Here is a 20,391-nt window from a genome sequence, read left to right on the forward strand (position 1 = left end):
AATCCTGCCTCTACCAAAAAATACAAAAATTAGCTGAGCATGGTAGCACAACTGTAGTCCCAGCTACTCTGGAGGCTGAGGCACGAGAATCGCCCTGAACCTGGGAGGTGGAGGTTGCAGTGAGCTGAAATTGCACGACTGCACTCCACCCTGGGTGACAGATTGAGACACTGTCTCAAACAAACAAACAAACAAACAAAACAAAAAAACACATAATTTACACCAAATAATTCAGCATGTACTTGATAAAGAAAGAAAGGTGTTTTTCCTAAAAAAGTATGAAAGTATGTATTGACCTACAATTTAAATTTATTATAATTAATCTTTAACAAGTTTCTAAATCCACTAGGCAGCTAATTGTGTAATATTATTAATATACATGTGCACACATGCTCTTATTCTTCTATTTTAACTGTTTATCTTTGCTTCTGCTTTGGAAATTTCTCCTTTGGTTTTTTTCTTCATTCATTCATTCATTCATTCATTTTCCTCACTAATTTCTTGTTCCCAGATCTAAGAAGAAAACTAGATTAATTTTATCTTGTGTTTTTCTTTTACAGTTAAGCATGTTATTTGATACTGTGAATGCTCAGTAAATAATTGTTGAATAAAAGAGTGTATTTCTTGGACACAAAATTTGATAAGACTCTCAGAATCCATCCCTTGTTTGTCCTATCTTATGTAGGTAGTACTTTTCTTCTTTTTCTTTATCTTACCCCTAGATCGTAGAGTTTAGTGTCATGATAATATTATAAGACTAATTGTATCAATCGAGTTTGTACATTTTCTTAGTACAATGTAATCATTTTCATTTATTCAATAAATACTGGAAATTTCAGTTCACAATTCAATAAAATGAAACTGACAGGCTGTCTTCCATATCTTTTGTTATTGTTTATTTCTTTTATGTCCGCTTTGCCCAATAGTGAATTTCCAAAAGACAGAAAAAAATTAAATTTTTCTGTTTATATTATTTAGCAATAAGTAAGTGCCCATGAGAAGATATTGGTGATAATATAGCGGAAGAAAAGGGAGTTAATGTATGTTAATGACCCACTAATTGTCAGACATTTTATATTTGTTACTTAATTTAATCTTCACAGTAAATACTATTCAGGGAGGTTTAGATATTTTCCCAAGATTATGCAGCTGAAGTTCCAAAGACTAACTGCTCTTAATTCTTATATCTAGTCACCTGTCTCTGCAGGTATAGAATATAATCTCTTTTTCCCCCTAACTTTCTGTGAATTAACATTTAAATGAACCCCCAGTAAGTGCTACCTTGCTCTCAATTGCATACTCAATTTCAATTAAAGATGACAAAAGAAAGGTGTTTCTTCTTACTACAGATCACTGTAATGAAATTTCACAAAGGACACTGAAAGGGATCTAGGTCCTTACATTAAATAGTTACAGTAAGTCTGTCTTTTTTGTTTCTATTCTCCTTTACTTTTAACAATTCACCCTGATAAAATATATTCCAGGACTTTTTCATTGCAATAGTTGTGGACATTCTCACACTATTTCTTCAGTACACACAAAGACCGTATTTGTCTTTCATAAAATTTTATCTCATAGATTGAAAAAAAAAAAAAATAGGAACTGGAAGAATATCAAGCTCATTTAGTTCAGTTATTTTATTGTGTAGATGAGGAAAAGGTCTCAGCAGGCTAAAATCGTATCCTTATGAGTATGTAATGGTAACAAAAACATTTATGCTGCTTCCTGAAAGGAGCTGATGGCATCTGTGTTAGAGATGTTGACTGAGACAATGACTTCTGAACTCTAAGGACATTTTTAGGGGAGATTCTGGCTTCAAACAATTGTGTATGTTATTTGTGGAAAATCAAGATAGTTTGAGAATGCTATGTACCAGAAAGAAACCAATGTCCTACCAAGGGAGGTTGAATCCACTCAAAGCAGTGTATCTATCAAAACTTGATTTTTAATGGAAAACTGAGTACATATTTAGGCATAGAGGGAATGGAAAATAAAACCAATATATTTTGACTTCCAATCTATATAATACCCTATCTTAGCTAAACCATCATCTTTAGCAGCAGGCTTTAACCCTTATCACATAGAAAACAAGATACCAATAAATACTGTACAGAAATACAAATACTGACTCAGTCATCTCTTCATTTGTTTCATGAGAACATTGTTTTAATTGTGCTAAAATACACATAGCACAAAATCTACCATCTTAAAGATTATAAGTGCACATTTCAGTGGTTTTAAGTACATTCATATTGTTGTACAAGCATCAACACCCATTCATATCTAAAACTCTTGTTATCTCGCAAAATTGTAACTCTAATCATAAAACGATAATTACCTGTTCTTCCCTCTCTCTAGGCCCTGGAAACAACCATTCTACTTTTTGTCTCTATGCTTTTAATAACTCTAAGTATCTAATTTAAAACAAATCCTACAGTATTTGCTTTTGTTTGTGACTGATTGATTTTACTCAGCAGAATGTCACCAAGTGTCTTCCACATTGTAACATATGTCTGTATTTCCTTCCTTTATTAAGTCTTGAATGATCAGGAGGGACTTCTGTCATTTTACCATTTGTTTCCTATATATTTTTTAGTACTTTTTGTTCCTCAATTCTTGCACTACTGCCCTTTTTATGTTTAGTTGACATTTGGTGGTGAAATGTTTAAATTCTTTCTCATTTGCTTTTGTGTATATTCTGTAGCTATTATGCTTGTGGTTATTCTGAGATTACACTTAATATCCTAAAGTTATAACACTCTAATTTGTATTTATAGCAGTTTAATTTCAATAACATAAAAAACCCCTGCTTCATTACATCTCTGTCCACACCCCTTTCAGTTAGTGATGTCACAAAATCACCTCCTTGTATTAGGTTGGTACAAAAGCCATTGCTTTTAATGGCAAAAACCGCAATTACTTTTGCACCAACCAAATAAATTATGTGTCTGAAACAAACTAATAACATTTTTTTAAATGTATTAGTCTTTTAAATTATATACAAAACAAAATGTGAGTTGCAACCAAAAGGTACAATAGTACTAGCTTTTAGAATAATAATGTTTTCAAAGTTAGTCTTCTAAATTATATAGAAAACAAGAAGTATAGTGACAAGCCACTGTTAAAATAATACTAGACTTTGTAATTACCCACATAGTTACCTTTCTTGTAATTTTTACTTTTTTATACATTTTACACCTTCAAGTTACTCTCTATTGTCTTTTCATTTCACCGCAGAACTCCCTTTAGCATTTCTTGCAGGGAAGGTCTAGCGATAAGGAACTCCTTAAGCTTTTGTTCATCTGGGAAGGTCTTAATTTCACCCTCAATTTTGAAGGGCACTTTTGCCAGATGTAGGATTCTTGGATGATAGGATTTTTGTTATTTTTTGTTTCTTTATTTCTTTCTCTTTTTTTTTTTTTTTTTTTTGAGACGGAGTCTCCCTCTTTCACCCAGGCTCAAGTGCGGTAGCATAATCTCGGCTCACTGCAACCTCCGCCACCCAGGTTAAAGAAATCCTCCTGTCTCAGCCTCCCAAGTAGCTGGGATTACAAGTGTACACCACCATGCCTGGCTAATTTTTTTGTATTTTTAGTAGAGATGGGGTTTCACCATGTTGACCAGGTTGGTCTCAAACTCCTGACCTCAAGTGATCTGCCTGCCTCGGCCTCTCAAAGTACCAGGATTACAGGCATGAGCCATCATGCCCAGGCAATTTTTTTTTTTTTTATTTTGACACTTTGAATTTACAAATTTACACACACACACACACACACATAATCAGTTTGGGCTGGTATACATATACATATAGGTACATGTATGTATATGTATGTGTGTATATATACACTTAACATATCACTCATGTATATATACATATATATGTGTGTATATATACATATATCAAAAGATTGCTCACCAGAAACTTGGATATATATATCAGCCCACACTGCTATCCAAGTTTCTAATGAGAAATCTGCTGATAATCTTATTGAGAATCTCTCAAATGTGATAAGTATCCTCTCTCTTGCCACTTTCAAGATGTTCCGTTTTGCTTTAGATAATTTGCGTATAATGTGTTCTGGTGTGGATTTCTTTGAGTTCATCCTACTTGAGGATGGTTGAGCTTCTTGGATGTATATATTCATGTGTTTCATCAAACTTTGAAGTTGTATTTAAATATTCTCTCTTCCTTGCTTCCTTCTTCTGGAAAATTTATACATTGCTCTTCTTCATGGTGTCCTACAAGTCTCTGCTGTTGTGTAAAGCTTTCTTTTATTTTTTTCCCTCTTTTCCTCAGATCAGTAAGTTCCATTGTTGTGTCTTCAAGTTTGCCAGTTTTTTCTTCTTCCAGCTCAAATCTGCCTTTGAATCTCTTTAGTGAATTTTTAATTTTAGTTATTGTACTTTTCATCTCCAGATGTTTTTTAGTTCCTTTTTAGGCTTATCTCTTTATTGATAATTCATTTGTTCATCCATTATTTCTTGACTTCCTCCCCATCTTATTGACATCTTTATGCATCTTTTAGACAGTTGTTTTAAATTCTTTGTCTTGTAGATCCACCATTAGATCTTTGTCAGAGATATTTTTCATTGGTTTATTTTGTTTTCTTTTAATCATATACTCTTGCTTCTTTGCATGCCTTGTGATTTTTGTTTTTGTTGTTGAAAACTAGAAATTTGAATCTAATAATGTGATAACTCTGGAAGTGATTCTTCCCCTTAAATGTATGTAGATTGTCTCTGTGCCACAGATTACCCTGGGGTGTAAATTTAAGGTCTTTTCAAGTATTTCTTAGCCTGTGACTTTCCCTTGGTATACACTGTAACTTTCTAATTTCATCTGTATAAGCGGTTGTGTTTGAATGTATTAGTCTTTTATATCTAGCTCCCAAAAGAAGAACTGAGTAAAATGAAATAAAGTGGGCACTGGCTCTTAAAATTTCCTGGAAGCCACTTCAGCTAGAGATGGAGGGACTTGAAATAATGAAGAGAGGTGCAATGACAATGGTCACCATCTCCTTGCACCTTTGAGATCAGTGACAACAGTCAGTAATCAAAGCACAGATTCGAATTTGGAGGGCAGATCCTTTTTGTCTACTCTGGATCGCACAAGCTGTGTGCAAGCTGCTCCAGGAAAACAGGCCTGATTCTTTGCCACAGAACTGGGGTTTGAGGTATTCATAGATGTGACTGTGCTAAGAGCTGAAACTAACCTAAATTAACTACAATTTACCATCCAAGCCTTACCCTGGAAGTTGCAAGGGTTCAGCGGACTTGAGTTCCTAAATAGTATGCATTAGAAAGATCCTCCCAATACAATTGTTGTCTGGGTGTAGAGACATATTCCTGTTGCTTTCTATTCTGCTGTCTTTCTGTAATCTTCATTCAATTCATTTTTACCAAAACAAATACAGGGTCCAAAACCAGTTGCTGTTATTTTTCATAACTAAATTTTATTGAGAATAAAGTACTGACTTTGAATTTGGGGGAATTTACAAATTATGCGTTGTAGACTTGGCAAAATCATATACTCTTCTGTCCTGATATTTTTGACTATTTTTAATAAAGCTATGGATTGTTTTCTCATAAAATACAATTAAAGTAAAACTTAGGTTCTAATTTTAGAGACATATAATATCTATTTTCAATGAAATACAAATTGTCTGGCTTAACTTTATTCTCTCACAGATTGATTTATTTTCCTTTGAATAAAATGCCACTGAGATATATAAAGAGTGTTAATTATTAATGGATTTTATCCATAGGAAACCTCTTTTTGTTTTCCAAGGCAAAATAACTTTTTAAAAGTCATTTTAACCTTAATACTGAAACCAACTTTCACATCAAAATTAAAGACAACTCAAGGCTTTTGAATCACTTAATAACAAAGTATATTTCTAACAATGTGCTTATCATGAAAATTAAAACAAATCCAATAAATGTAAAAAAATAAAATATTAGAACATAGTTCATAAGAATAGAAAGAAAGAAGCCAATTATCTTTATTTTTACTATGCAGAAAATTGATATTGGGTCCACATGTATTTCTGGATAAATTTAGCTTTTTTTATTAAGAGAATTATTATGCACTTTGACATCAGAGTAACATCCTTTGCTTTGTTAAAGATATAATTAATAGTGTAAAGACCTAATTTTAATGAAGAACCTCAGCCTGTTGTCCTGCTCTTTGAGCAGAGCTTAAAAAATGACAAAAGTCAATTACTTTCCATAGTCTTTAAATTCTGATTCCCTATTCTCAAGTTATGATTAATGACTATTAAAATGGTAGGATTTCAGGCATTCAGCAAAAAAATAAACAACATAGAAACAAAAGATATGAGTAACCTAAAAAAGAATGACTTCACTCCTCAGTAATGAGATATGTCCATGCTTTTGTGATAATGAAAAAATATGCAATGGGATAAAGTGCTGCCTTTTCTTTGAGAAGTAGTTGATATTTAGCTTCCTTTAGAACCTATCTGACCTGTCAGCATTTGTTTTCTTATTTATATGAAGCTTCAGCTGAATTTGCACTTAGATATTATATTCTTTCACTATACTGAACAGATCATTCACTTTTTGTTAGGATATTTATTTGAAGTCTAGGTTGGCATTTGTGCATGCATGAGCTACCTAAGGAAAATGTATTGCCATTATGTACATCCAAAATCTTTTTACAAATAACTTTGATGCCTAAAAGCATCCACATAAATTAATGCAATCCTCTGTGCATTTAATACTGTGCATTTAATACTTAGGAACATTCTGGTATCAGAATATATACACACACACACATACACACATATACACTATATATATATATATATATATATATATATATATATATATATACACTCTATTTATTTATATATGGAGAGAGAGAGAGAGAGTCTCACTCTTTCCCCCAGGATTGAGTGGACTGGCACAATCACAGCTCACTGAAACCTGGAACTGAACTCAAGCAATCCTCTCCTCTCAGTCTCCTAGGCAGCTGCATGCCACCATGCCCTGCTAATTAAGAAAAAAAAAGTATAGAAACAGAGTCTCACCATATTGCCTAGGCTGGTCTCAAACTCCTGACTTCAAGTGATCCTCCTACTTCAGCCTACCAAAGCACTGGAATTAAAGGAATTAGTCATTGTGCCTGGGTTGTTATTGTTGATATGTATATACTTGAATATCATGTTCTGTGAATCACAAACAATATTTAGAATAGTTTAGAACAAGGGTGGGAAAACTTATTCTGTAAAGGATCAGACGGTAAATATTTTAGGCTTTGCCTATTGCAGCTACTCAAAGCTGCCATTGTAGCATGATAGCAACCCTTGACAATATGTCAGCAAATGAGCATGTCAGGGTTCCAATAAAACTTGATTTACACAAACAGGTGGTAGGCTGGAATTAGTTCGCAGGTTGCAGCTTGCTAACCCCTCATTTAGAATACAAGGAGACATATTATAAAGATCTGTAATCTTGAATAATCCTACACCCATATATTATAGAATATCAAATTCATGGGACAGACAAAAGGGAGAAGAAAGGGCTGAAGTAAGAATAAATAAATTATTAATAATTTTTAAATTATATTTTACATCCCTCCCTCACAGAGATATCTCATAAGTATGTGCTTATGCACATTATTTCTACAAAATGTTTGACATCGTTTTTTAAGATCAAATAATATCTTTTCTTCAGTTTTGTTCCTAGAAAATATTTGCTACCATTGAGCACACTGGTAAACCAACCGGTAATTTCCAAATGTAGCCTATGCACATTGTAATTTGTTTTACTTAATATTTGATAACTAACATATCTGTTACATTGATTGGTTAATACAAGCAGTGAATGGGAAACTTGGTTTCTCCATTACTTTACATAGCCAATTCAGCAGATTAATGCATCTATTCACTTACATTTAGATAATGTAAGAGTTCATCATTCTTCTGATACTTACTTATATTTTAAACAAAATGTTCATGGTGTTCTAGATGTTAAAATGTAAAATTTTAATGAACTAAGTCAATGTTTTATGTAGATATTGCTTTGATAATACTTTAACTTACTGGGGTGATATTTAGAACTCTACATTGAAGCTTCTGTTTCACCTTATTATTTGAATGTCTGTTTTGAACACTAAAGATAATTTAATTTCTGCCTAGTTATCCACACATTATTTTCCATTCCCTTCTATTAAACTTTTCTAACTGACTCAGACAGTAAACATATATAAAGACTTAAGATCTTGTAATTGTTTTTCACTTATCATGAAATCCTAAAGTCTATGTACTCATGATGAATTTAATGGTTTCATCCAACATCTTATCAGGATAATCTCTGGTGGTGACTACATATAAGGAGGTAAAAGGAGTTTGTTGAAATTAAAGGGAAAACACAAAAACACATGCTCTGGATGTGTGAGGTTAAAGTTAGGGAAGTGACATGTGAATAATAAAACAAGAGATATGGCAAATCCAGATGACCTATAGGCTGTCATGAAGGTCCAATGGAATAAGGCCAAGTTGATTTAAGAAGAAAGACTTAGGCTTGACTACATTGTTAGTTCACAGCGGAGATCATACTACCATCGAGTAGGCAGCATCCCCTAGGGAGTTTATCCCACATTACATAGACAAGAGCAGAGCAGTGTATCCTCACCAATCCCAACACAAACCAGTTAGCCCAAAGTCTGGGAGGTAGCCTTTAATAAGCATCTGTCTGCTGAGGATCTCTAGAAACTGAGGGCAGGCTAAACTCCTTAGGGGGATATTAAGGTTCTGCTCAGACAGGAACAGACAGACAAAGGTATGTCCACATTCTGTTGGTTAACAGAATGAGGCTATGGATGTGCTACCAGACCAGCTTCTAAATCATGTCAGAGCTGGAGAAGAGTGTCTGGAGAAGAAATCTGAAGCAAAAGGCTGCCTTAAGTGTGGGAATTATTAAGACATAGTGATTCACAGAAAAGCTAAGAACAGAGCAAGGACTGACACGTGGTGATGATAACGGGGTGTTCTGTGCACATCCAACATACAGTGATTTTAATTTTCAAAGCACTTTATAATGAATGACAAGTTAAAGGTATAAACTCCATTAAAATAATCAAAAAAGAAAAAGACTTCTCCCCCAGGTTGGCCTCACAATTTAAATATTCCATTGTATTTGCAGCATGATTCTTGGCTATTTTCTCAGGAGGCTTTAACAATTTTTATATACCAAAAAGTATATTCAGAATAAAAATATTTATACCATACATATAAGTTTTGCAATACTAATTTTCATTTTTTTTAACATTAGGAAGAAAACAGGTTTTTTCTGTCACTGTACAGTTGCTAGTCTTCTAACTATAAATATTTAGTCCCAGTGAATTCATTTAAATATTGGGATAAATTCTACCAGCAGTTGCCACATTTCCTTCAGGGCTCTGTATTTACTTATTTATCAGATTCCCCAGATTGTATGCTTGGTTTAAATAGCTTCGGGGCAAAAATGCAATAAAATTGTATTAGTTAAAAATATAACTGGCATCAGCAACATGAAAACATAACAGTAAAATAGCATGCGCATATACATATAAATAGTCATCATTTTAACAATCCATTGTGGCAAGCCATATTACAAAGATAGATTGTGTGCCAAGCCCTGAAGCTTAGAAAACTGGGACTCTGGGGAACTATATAGGCTTGAAACTCAAGCTGGAATGGTCATCATAGGTTCTTCAGAGGGATGTAGCTTTCCATCCAGAGGAAAATCAACAATAGTTAACAAGTGGATTTCAGATTTGGCAAGAAGGTCAAGAGATAATAAAACCTCATGACTTTTTTCTGTTTTCTGGCAGAAGAGGACAGCATTCCTAAACATCAACACCCATCCAAGCCTAACAGATAGTGAGAAATGGGTTAGAGATATTTTTAATTTATAGTGAGGGAGTAGAATAAGAAGTGGGAAATAAATCTCAATCTCTCTCTCTTTCTCTCTCTCTCTCTCTCTCGCTTTCGCTTGCTCTCGCTCTGTGTGTGTGTGTGTTAGTCTCTGTGATTGTGTTATAAACTTTAAGTGTCCAAGCAGATGAAATAGATGCATATACATAAAACCCTTATAAATGTGAAGGTTCTTGGAGATTGTATTCTATTTATTGTTTTAAATGTTCTCAAAGTGATCTACATAAACTGCAAGTCTGATTACATCCGAATCTAGCTGTAACCTTTCTGTGGTTCCCAAAAGCCTGTAAGGTTATGTCCAAGACATTCAGCACAACACACAAGATCTTTCAAGATCTAGGCCTTGTCCATCAATCTAGCTTTCTCTTTCTCCCCTCTTCTGCTCACACATTACCCAAAATTTTATTAATACTGCTGGCTTCGTGCAGAAAATCTTTTGTTGCATTTAACTTTTTCCCCTGCCTGACTCTTAATTCTGACCCAGAACACTCTGATTAATTTTCTGTCATATAAATGCCTAGTATGAAATCCCCAAGTCCAGGACAGTCTTCCCTTCTGTGTGTTCTCCTGGCATGCTCTCATACCATAGCATTTAAGACATTGCTTTGTAACTGCCTACATAGCCTACTTATTTGAATAATCACTATTCTGAAATATTTTCAAATGCAAAAAATATGCATTCCATTTTGCATCTGGACTCCACTGAAACCCATTTATCTGGTTTTTCTACTTCTACTCAAGTCTTGTAAAATCCGTGTTTTCACACAGCAGCTCACAAAATCTTTAAGCAATGTAAATTAAATGATATCACCATTGGCCGGGCGCGGTGGCTCAAGCCTGTAATCCCAGCACTTTGGGAGGCCGAGACGGGCGGATCACGAGGTCAGGAGATCGAGACCATCCTGGCTAACATGGTGAAACCCCGTCTCTACTAAAAATACAAAAAAACTAGCCGGGCGAGGTGGCGGGCGCCTGTAGTCCCAGCTACACGGGAGGCTGAGGCAGGAGAATGGCGTGAACCCAGGGGTCGGAGCTTGCAGTGAGCTGAGATTGCGCCACTGCATTCCAGTGTGGGCGACAGAGCGAGACTCCACCTCAAAAAATAAATAAATAAATAAATTATATCACCATCACTTCTCTGCTTCAAAATCTCTAATAGATACCTATTGTGCTTATCTTATCTTAGCATAATTTTTGATAAATCTCTACAAGAGTCAACCCCTACCTACCTTTCAGGTCTCCTTTCACCCATTCACTACCATTATATATATTTTTCTTTTTCTGTAAAAATTAAACTCTTTCCTGCTTTGAGGTCTTTGCAATTGCTATTCCCTCTGTGTATGCTTTTGTCCTAACATCTTCATGACTAGCTCTTTGCCATCATTTTGGTCTCACTCAAGTGTCACCTTCTGTTATCACCCTTTTTAATATTTTTCCTATAATCAAGTCATTCCTGATGGTAGTCATCAATGACATTGACAATGTATTTCTATTTATTCTCTTTTCTGGGCCTATGGTAAGGTTGTAGTTCCTGGGACCTTTGTGGTTGACTGGGACCAATAAGATGGGGCTCCACGCTATGTGACTAGGTTTGGTCAATGAATTGCGATCAGAAATGACATATCTTCCTTTTGCATCGGATATGAGACCATCCAGAACCCTCGTTTCCCTCTCGCCTGCCAACTGCAGACATTCAAGTTGGTCTTTTATTCATCAGCTTGGGTCTTTGAATGACCACCACAGGGATAGCCCACCCACTGATCTACAGTAGATATGTAAAATGAGCCATAATTAAGTTGTATATATTTGTAAGATGCAGCGATTTTGTATGGATCTGTTATCACAGCGTAACCAGTCTATTATTCTCTGTTATACTATTTATAATATTACTCTCATCCATTTTCTTCACAACACTTAATGACTTTCTTATTTAGTTGATTTCTTGTATAATTATTTATTAAAAGCCTATATGCTCCCTTCTTTGCTCATGTTCAAGTTTTATGAGAATAAGTCTGAACTGATGGTTTCATGGTGTGGTGGTAAGCACTCTGGACTCTGAAAATAAGTCTCTGTCTTATTCTTTGCTCTATCCCAGTGCCTAAAAACTGCCTGCCAGCTGGGCACAATGACTCATGCCTGTAATCCCATCACTTTGAGAGGCCAAGGTGGGCGAATCAGCTGAGGTTAGGAGTTCGATACCAGCCTGGCCAACATGATGAAACCTCAACTCTACAAAAAAAAAAAAAAAATTAGCTAGGCATCATGGCGGATGCATTTAGTCCCAGCTTCTGGGGACGCTGAGATGGGAGAACCGCTTGAACCCAGGAGGCAGAACCCAGTGAGCCAAGATTGCACCATTGCACTCCAACCTGGGCAACAGAGCGAGACTCCATCTCAAAAAAACAAAAAAGAGAAATGCCTGCCATGTTGTAATACTAGTCTGCCTCACACAACTGGTAATGTATTAAACTTTTTGTAAAAGAACAAATTTTATCATGATCTTACAATAGCGTAAAATAAATGATAAATTTTTAGAAAACAGGCTGAACAGCAATGATTTAAATATGAAAATTAATGAGTTTATAAATGCTTTTTGATTATATGAATGAATTCTATTTTTGTTCTTGAGTTTTTATATGAGAAAAACCATACAAGAAGTTAAAAATAGTACAATCATAAATCTGAGCAGACTCTAAAATTTATGTGGGTTTGAATCTCATCTCTGCTACTTATGTGCATAACTACAAGAAAATTAATCATTTATCTAATATGGGATGCTTTCAATAGGCAATTCCATTTATTTATTTGAAACAGAGTCTCCCTCTGTCCCCCAGGATGGAGTGCAGTAGCACGATCTTGGCTCATTGCAATCTCTGCCTCCTAGGTTCAAGTGGTTCTCATGCCTCAGCCTCCCAAGTAACGGGGATTGCCGGCATGAGCCACCACACCTAACTAATTTTTGTAACTTTAGTACAGACAAGGCTTCACCGTGCTGGACAGGCTGGTCTCGAACTCTGACCTCAGGTGATCCATCTGCCTTGGCTTCTCAAATTGTTGGGAGTACAGGTGTGAGCCACTGCACCTGACTTATTTATTTAATTTTAATCAAAAGGAGCTGATGATTGGTCCTTTTTCCACTGGGTTCAATCTAATGTAATTAATGTAAAGCATAAGCAAATGGAATGCCATCTAGCCTGCCATATCCATGCAAGGTACACTGATGGGAGATAAACACTCAGAGAAATGTGAGGTCTTGGCATAGCTGTTGAAGATCACCTTGAAAGTCAAAAGCTCTAACTTTCTGACACAGGAAAAAAAAATGCATATCAATAAAAAACATCATGTATTATTTCTGAGCTTTTGTAAATCCCCTAAAATCTGCTCATGAAGTTTCTGAATCTACAGACCCAATCCTAGGTATTTTTTTTTTTAAGGCAAATGAGTCCTAAAAATCACATTCATTAGCTGGGATTCCACACCTGGAATCCCAGCACTTTGGGAGGCTGAGGCGGGAGAATCTCTTGAGGCCAGGAGTTCAAGACCAGTCTAGGGAACAAAGTGAGACCCCATCTGTACAGTTTTGTTGTTGTTGTTGTTGTTTATTAGCCGGGTGTGGTGGAATACACCTGTGGTCCCAGTTACTTGAGAGGCTGAGGTGGGAGAACTGTATGAGCCCAGGAGGTTGAGGCTGCAGTGAGCCATGATCATACCACTGTACTACAGGCTGGGTGACAGAGTAAGACCCTGTCTCAAAAACAATGACAGTAAGAACAACAGCAAAAATTACTGACATTAATAGGTGACGTTCTGAAGACAGGAAGGCAATTCAGGCTGGGGAGAATAATATAACCAAGACAAGGAGCTACACATTAGTGATGTGTATGTGCTTTATTAGAAAATTATTATCCTCTTTAGGTTTGAAAGTTCTCAGTATTAAATCGTATTTTCTTCTTCGGACTATACCCTTGTTTTATGTTATTATAATGCAGTTGTTTGTGGTGACCCTTAATAGATGTTATGCCAGCATACAGAGGTTTAGACTTGGGTAGCTTAAGTAGAAAAAAAGAAAGAAAATCTCCAGGTAAATATAACATTTGTATTTAAATTTATAAGGTAAATATTTGTTTAGAATAAGAAAACAAATGAGTGGATTAACTTACGAAGCACAAATAAATCAAACAATAGCAAGCAAAGCAAATGGAAAAAACCTTACACAATAACAGCATACTCTCTCTCCTCAAAGATTATGCTTTGATCTTTATAAAAGGAAGGTGCTAATGTAACTGAGTTTGGCCACATATAATGCAGGTAGCAGTTGTTAACTTTGCAAGGATGCCAACCCAAGACTCTCCCTAATTTTCAAGGTACTGGAGAGTCTAGGTTTTTACTGAAAATTCTCAGATTTTTAAAAAACCAATAGTGTGTTTGTCAAATTGAACATACTGAGGAACAGTTTCAATATATGAGCTGCCAGTCTTTGACTCTTATTTTGGAGAATGTAGAAAAATCAATAGGTTACATCTTCCATTCTTTATTAAATATTTGACATCTCTGACAATTACCTGAAATACAATTTTTAAATGTTATTGGTTGAGCTCATGCTGCAGGGTATATGAGCCAAGTCAGATGAGCCAAGGCATATTTTGTTTTGTTTTGAGGAAAGTTAAGTAGAAGGAAAAAAGAACAAAAAGCCCTTTCATTTCTGCATGGAAACTGGCCTCTTCACCATAAAATGATGAACAGAGCTGAATGGGCCTTGGAGGTCTATCTGAGTTGTCTCTTTTCTTCTTCCTGAATATTGAGCTAATGTAGGATTTTCAAGTTATGGCCTAGGCTTAAAGACTTCACAATATCTTGTTTATGAAACCAGTCCCCAAATAATTATTTACAACTATAGTAGCTATGTCATACAGTCATCCCTCCATATCCACTGGGGATTGGTTTCAGGACCCTGAAGATATCGAAATTCAAGAATGCTCAAGTTTCTTACATGAAATGATATAGTGCTTGCATGTAACCTATGCATATCCTCCCATAATATACTTTAAACCATCTCTGTGTTACATATAATACCTAATACAATGTAAATATGATAAAAATAGTTGCTATACTATATCGTTTATTGATTTTTCTTTTTTATTGTTGCATTGTTATTTCTTATTTTCTTTTTCCAGATATTTTCTAAATACATTTGTTTGAATCAATGAATATATTTCTATATAGGGAACTCTGCAGATGCTAAATAAATATGGTGGGAAGTTGCTATATCACATTGTATATATATCTTGCCCTTGTGCACAGACTTTACCATTTTATTGATTGTGTGTGATTGATTGTGTGTGTGCAAACCAAGAATTTTGTCTAACCATAAAAGATGGTATGTCCAAAGTGAGAATGAATTAGATGGCTAGAATACTAGAAAAATACAGTTTTTGTTTTGGGAAGAGGATTTAAAGCAAGACAAAACTCAATGCTTTACTAATTGTATGTGTTCTTAGCGGTGATCACTTTTGAAAATTAGTCCTAATGGCTTTCTATAAATTACAATTCATGTTTTTGACCAACAGAACTTTTTTACCCTTGCTTACACAGAGTTGTTTCTCCTTGGTTATTTATTGGTTCAGCATTACTGCACTAGCAATAGTTAAGACGTATGGTCAAATCCATCTTGCACATCTTTATAGTATTGTATCACCTGACAGATTATAGTTGCTGAAAATCTTTAAATAAAGAAAAAATACAGAACTAAACCATTTACATTATAGAAAATAATAGCAACAAAACTTTGTAGTTGAATTAATCCTTTATAGGTATCTAATTTAATTCTCACATCAACCCTGTTGGTGCATTCGCACTGAACAAATAGAAGTCTCAAAAGAGTAAATGACTGGTTTGGTGATATCAGTGTTATTATTAGCTTTGACATTAGATTAACCTTAATTTATAACCATAGATATCTACTAAACCAGTGCAATAAATAATGAGAAATTCACTTGAACCTGCTTCAAATTTATCATAATTATAAAGATGAATTGCTGCTATAGGTAGCTTATGTATTAATTGCTAGATAGAGCTATACAAGGTACACAATAAATTTGTTACATTAAAATTTTGGTCTAAAAATATCTACTAAAATATTTATTTACCATAGTATTTGGAAATGCAGATTAATATATCATTAGACGTTAACACAAGTTTCAATAAGCTGCAGTTCAGTCATGTTATTCAATTGTTAAACTGCCAAACATCTGTATCCCGACATTTATGTTTTCTTACTTTTATTTATGTTTACCTGCAGAATTTATCCTATATTTTTAACCACCAGATTTGGGGCAATAATGTTACCTGGTCATTGTTATAAATTATTAATTGATACATGTGAATGTATAGTATTTCATTAAATTAAATTCTTAACATTTAAGTGTCTATTCTGATTCTAGAATTGAAGTCCTATGTCCAGAAGTTATATTTATTACCTGATTTTTTTGTATCTATTTCTCAGAATGTTGGATGCTATTCTTCAAGGATTTCGTTAGTCAGAAAGTACTTATTAGTTTTTGGTTATTTGCTTCTTAATAATTTGAAAGAAATTACCTAGAGAAAGATAAGAAAATCAGCCAAGGTCTTATCATTAAGATTAGAATGTATAACCTAATTTATGTGTCTTAGAGAAAAGCCCTTGAGAGATCTCGTCCTTTAGACATGAGTAAAAACCACAACAGAATATCCACAAATTATCTTACTTTTTTCTTTTCTAATGTACATAGTACTTTCAGAAATTTTAGGGGAGGCAAGAAACATCATTTTCTCTGACTATTAATGTTATTTAAATGAATTAGAAAATACTAGAGAGATTTATACCTATTAACCATCTAAAGTAAAAATGTATTCTCTCTAGCACTATAATAATGCCTGAAGAAAGAAAAAAATGTGAAATAAAAACAACCAACAAGTAAAATCATAATTTCTCTCCTATGTTGCCCCCTCTGCTTCTCTCTTCTTCATTTCAAATTAAGAGATTCATTCTCCTGCTGGTTGTAATGGAAATGAATTTCAATGCCACCCTGATGGTAACTGCATTCCTGATCTGTGGCGCTGTGATGGAGAAAAAGATTGTGAAGATGGTAGTGATGAAAAAGGTTGCAATGGTACCATGCGATTGTGTGACCACAAAACCAAGTTTTCCTGTTGGAGTACAGGTAAGTGAACATTGCTTTTGGCTTCTATTGGGGCTCCCTGAGTGTGGAATGCTTTTGGCCCATCCTGACTCTGTATCTCAACTTTGTAAAAAGTAGTCTTATATTTCTGGTAGATGTGCTCATGTATAATAATAGTAGTTAACGTTTAGGGAGAACTATCAATGGGGCCAGAATAATTCTATGAATGTTCTCTGCATGAATTCATGAGGCAAGGAGAAGTTTTTAACTTGCTCACGCTCACAGAGCCAACATGCCAAATTTAGGATTTTATTTGAATTTATTTATTTATTTATTTTACATTTGGAACTTTAAACCAGGCAATCTGGAATACAGAATCTGGAAATTCAGAATCAAGAGAGAGGTAAGTATGATAAACCAGCTGGCAGCATTTCTCTTTCTGTGGATAACGCCTCACCCTAAAATTTAAATGAAGATGACTTAGAAAAGAAAGAATTATATGTATTTATTTTCAACTAATTTCCTAAATATTACTGTACTATTGCTTAATTCCATTATGACAAAGATACTGGCTGCCATTTAAAGCTTTGATCCAAGAGTCACTGTGTTTTATAAAGATACCCTATTACTGTGACTGTTCCATTTTGGTTTCATGTGCATGTGTGTGTATGTGTACAAATAGGAAACCAAAATGGAGAAGTCATAGTAATAGAATATCTTATATTCTACTATGTTTTACTATATATACTGGGTTCCAGTTGAAATTATAAACTTATTTTCCTCCTTCTTTATGCCAGATGATGTATTGAAGTTTAGAGAAAGGTAGATTACAATGAGCTATTGTGGTGTAATTTGTGAAATGGTTGGTATCATCCTCCAAATAATCCATGGAAATAATTTTCTGTAGATTTCAGGATATCATCTCTGGAATCTCTCTTTGATGTGAAATTGTTTTTCAGTTGCCTAATCCTGAGCTCTTAGTGATTTCTTTTGCTCCCTATTTTTACATATTCTAACAAAAAGTACAAATGAGAACTAAAAGTACAAAATGTGGTTAAACAGCCTGTGAAAACCACATGGCTGATGTACATTTAAAGGTATAATAAGGCACTGTCTTTCTTTTCTTAAACATGCCTCTTGGTTACAATTAAGGATTCCAATAAGAAATAAGAAAAATAAATGCAAGCTAACATAGGTATAGATAAATACATACTCCTGAAGCCTGTTCCTAGCAAGGAAATTATGTTTCCAAAATGTTGCTTTCAACAATTTTTTCACAATTATGTGACTCTTTTCAATTGTTACATAAAGACTCATAATTTTAGGATACTTTGTTAGAAAAAAATGTGATTTTAAGTTTAGAAATGATCTTTTTGGAGCATGTATTAATTGAAAATTAATAGATGAATTATTGTCAAATGAATGAATTATTGATGGCATAAATAGGTTTTATTTAATAGGGCAATTCTAATGCCAAAGAGCCAATTATTTGACTCAAGTTAATATACTTCAAAGCATAGGTTGTGTATATTTTCTCCATATAACTTCTGGCATTTTCCTGATTGTATTAATCTTAAAATATAGCAGCTAACAGTTTTCAAAACATATATGAAAAAGAAACTGGCAAAGCTTTGTTAAAACAAAATATAAACCAATATGGAAAATCCTGAGTTTCAACTACTTAGATATGCTATCAAAGCAAATTTAGATGCAAAACATAAAACCAGGCTACAATTTCTCTATATGTAAATAAATTATAAAGAGATTCACAGTAATATAAATTCTCAAAGCTATGTGTTAGTAAAAACTAGTTTGAACTTTCAGTTGAGAAAAAAATAATTGCAGGCAAAGCATGTAAATAATAAATAGTATGATTAAGTAAATTTAACAGAATATTCTAAGTGCTTGTGATTTATTTTAAAATGTGTATTGATATTTTGCAATTAACACTTATAAAACAACTTCCTGTGAATATGGTTGAACATAAAAATAAATCTGAAGTATGATGAGGAAGGCTGGTTATCTTTAGAGAACTGAATTTTCTGAGACACTTTTATATGTGGTGACTTGAGATTTGGATTATCTGTTTAATAATGCTGTTAATTAAACATCAGATGTTTCTAACAAATAGTTTTTAGGTAAGCAAAAATGTAATGTAAAAAGAAACTGTGATAAAACATGTGTTTCACTTTAAAAGAAAAAAGTGAAAGGTAATAATTTATCCATCTGCTTCTAATTTGATCTGTGTTTTGGATATAGTAAACCACAATTTATCCAACTTCGGAAGAGTTGCACAGTTACAAAGTCACATTTATGGTAGACTTCTGTGAATATTGCAGTCATTAAAATGAACTACAAATATAAGCAATGGTTTAAAATATGTATTCATCTACAAACCTTTTGATATTTTTTCATTTATTTTAAATTCTCAGTTTTACAAGCTGCAAGACCTTTACCCACAATGTTCAATCCAGAGTTCATGATTATTTTCAAAGATTTTTAAAATGTTAGTTAGAACATTCAAAAGTTTTCAGGCTAATTAATTTATATATGGTAGTTAGAATAGCTTTTTAATACATCAATTGTCATCTATTGGTGTTCAAAACATAGGCACATTCGGTTTTTATATTCCTATAAAGATGATAATGAGAGCTAACTTCAAGTACAATACAACAGTCATCATTTAAGAACTTCTAATCTCAAAGGACCTATTTTTGACCAAGAAGTGCATTGTGCCACATCTGTTCTCTTACACTCCAGACTAACAAATAGCAGTTGTATTGTAACTGGGGAAAACGGAAGTGTATTTTCAGTCACTCTGTCACGGAAAAGAAACTCAGAAATGCTATTCTTCAGATTAGAAAAATTAAAGAGAAGTTTGATATTACATAGTGATGGCAAAGTACCAGGAAAATAGGCCCTGCAGCTGTTTGTAGGAATGTAAATTTAATCCTTCTGTCTTACTTCTAGAAATTCATGTAAAGAAGAGTAGGATTGTATAAGGTTATATATGCACAAAGATATTCAATAAGCCATTTTATTTTTAATAGTAAAAAGTTAGAAATAATATATTGCTTATCAGTAGGGATAGTAATAAATAGTTGTGTATTCACACAAGTGATCTAATGTCATTAAGACAATAAAAAAGGAATTCGTGTGAAGGTGAGACTTCAAGTTTACACTCTGAACTTTCTGCTTCTCTGTTTTCACTTCTCAACACACGGAAGTGATGATAAAATATAACAGGATAAAATAAAGGAGATACTGCCTTATGAACAAAAAATATGTATCTCTAA

The 20,391-nt window shown here is 33.9% G+C and overlaps 1 protein-coding gene across 1 annotated transcript in view; it reads left to right on the forward strand.

Moving 5' to 3' along the window:
* The window catches only part of LOC117095052 (low-density lipoprotein receptor-related protein 1B), a 1,687,268-nt gene that overhangs the window by 1,244,320 nt on the left and 422,557 nt on the right, over nucleotides 1-20,391 (forward strand). Inside the window, exon 21 of the mRNA XM_033231629.1 lies at nucleotides 16,955-17,137. Within this exon, the coding sequence (XP_033087520.1) occupies nucleotides 16,955-17,137 (183 nt within the window). The remainder of the gene's footprint in view (nucleotides 1-16,954; nucleotides 17,138-20,391) is intronic.

The sequence above is a fragment of the Trachypithecus francoisi genome, unplaced genomic scaffold (assembly GCF_009764315.1).
Source record: "Trachypithecus francoisi isolate TF-2019V2 unplaced genomic scaffold, Tfra_2.0 Lachesis_group13, whole genome shotgun sequence".
NCBI classification, from domain to species: domain Eukaryota; kingdom Metazoa; phylum Chordata; class Mammalia; order Primates; family Cercopithecidae; genus Trachypithecus; species Trachypithecus francoisi.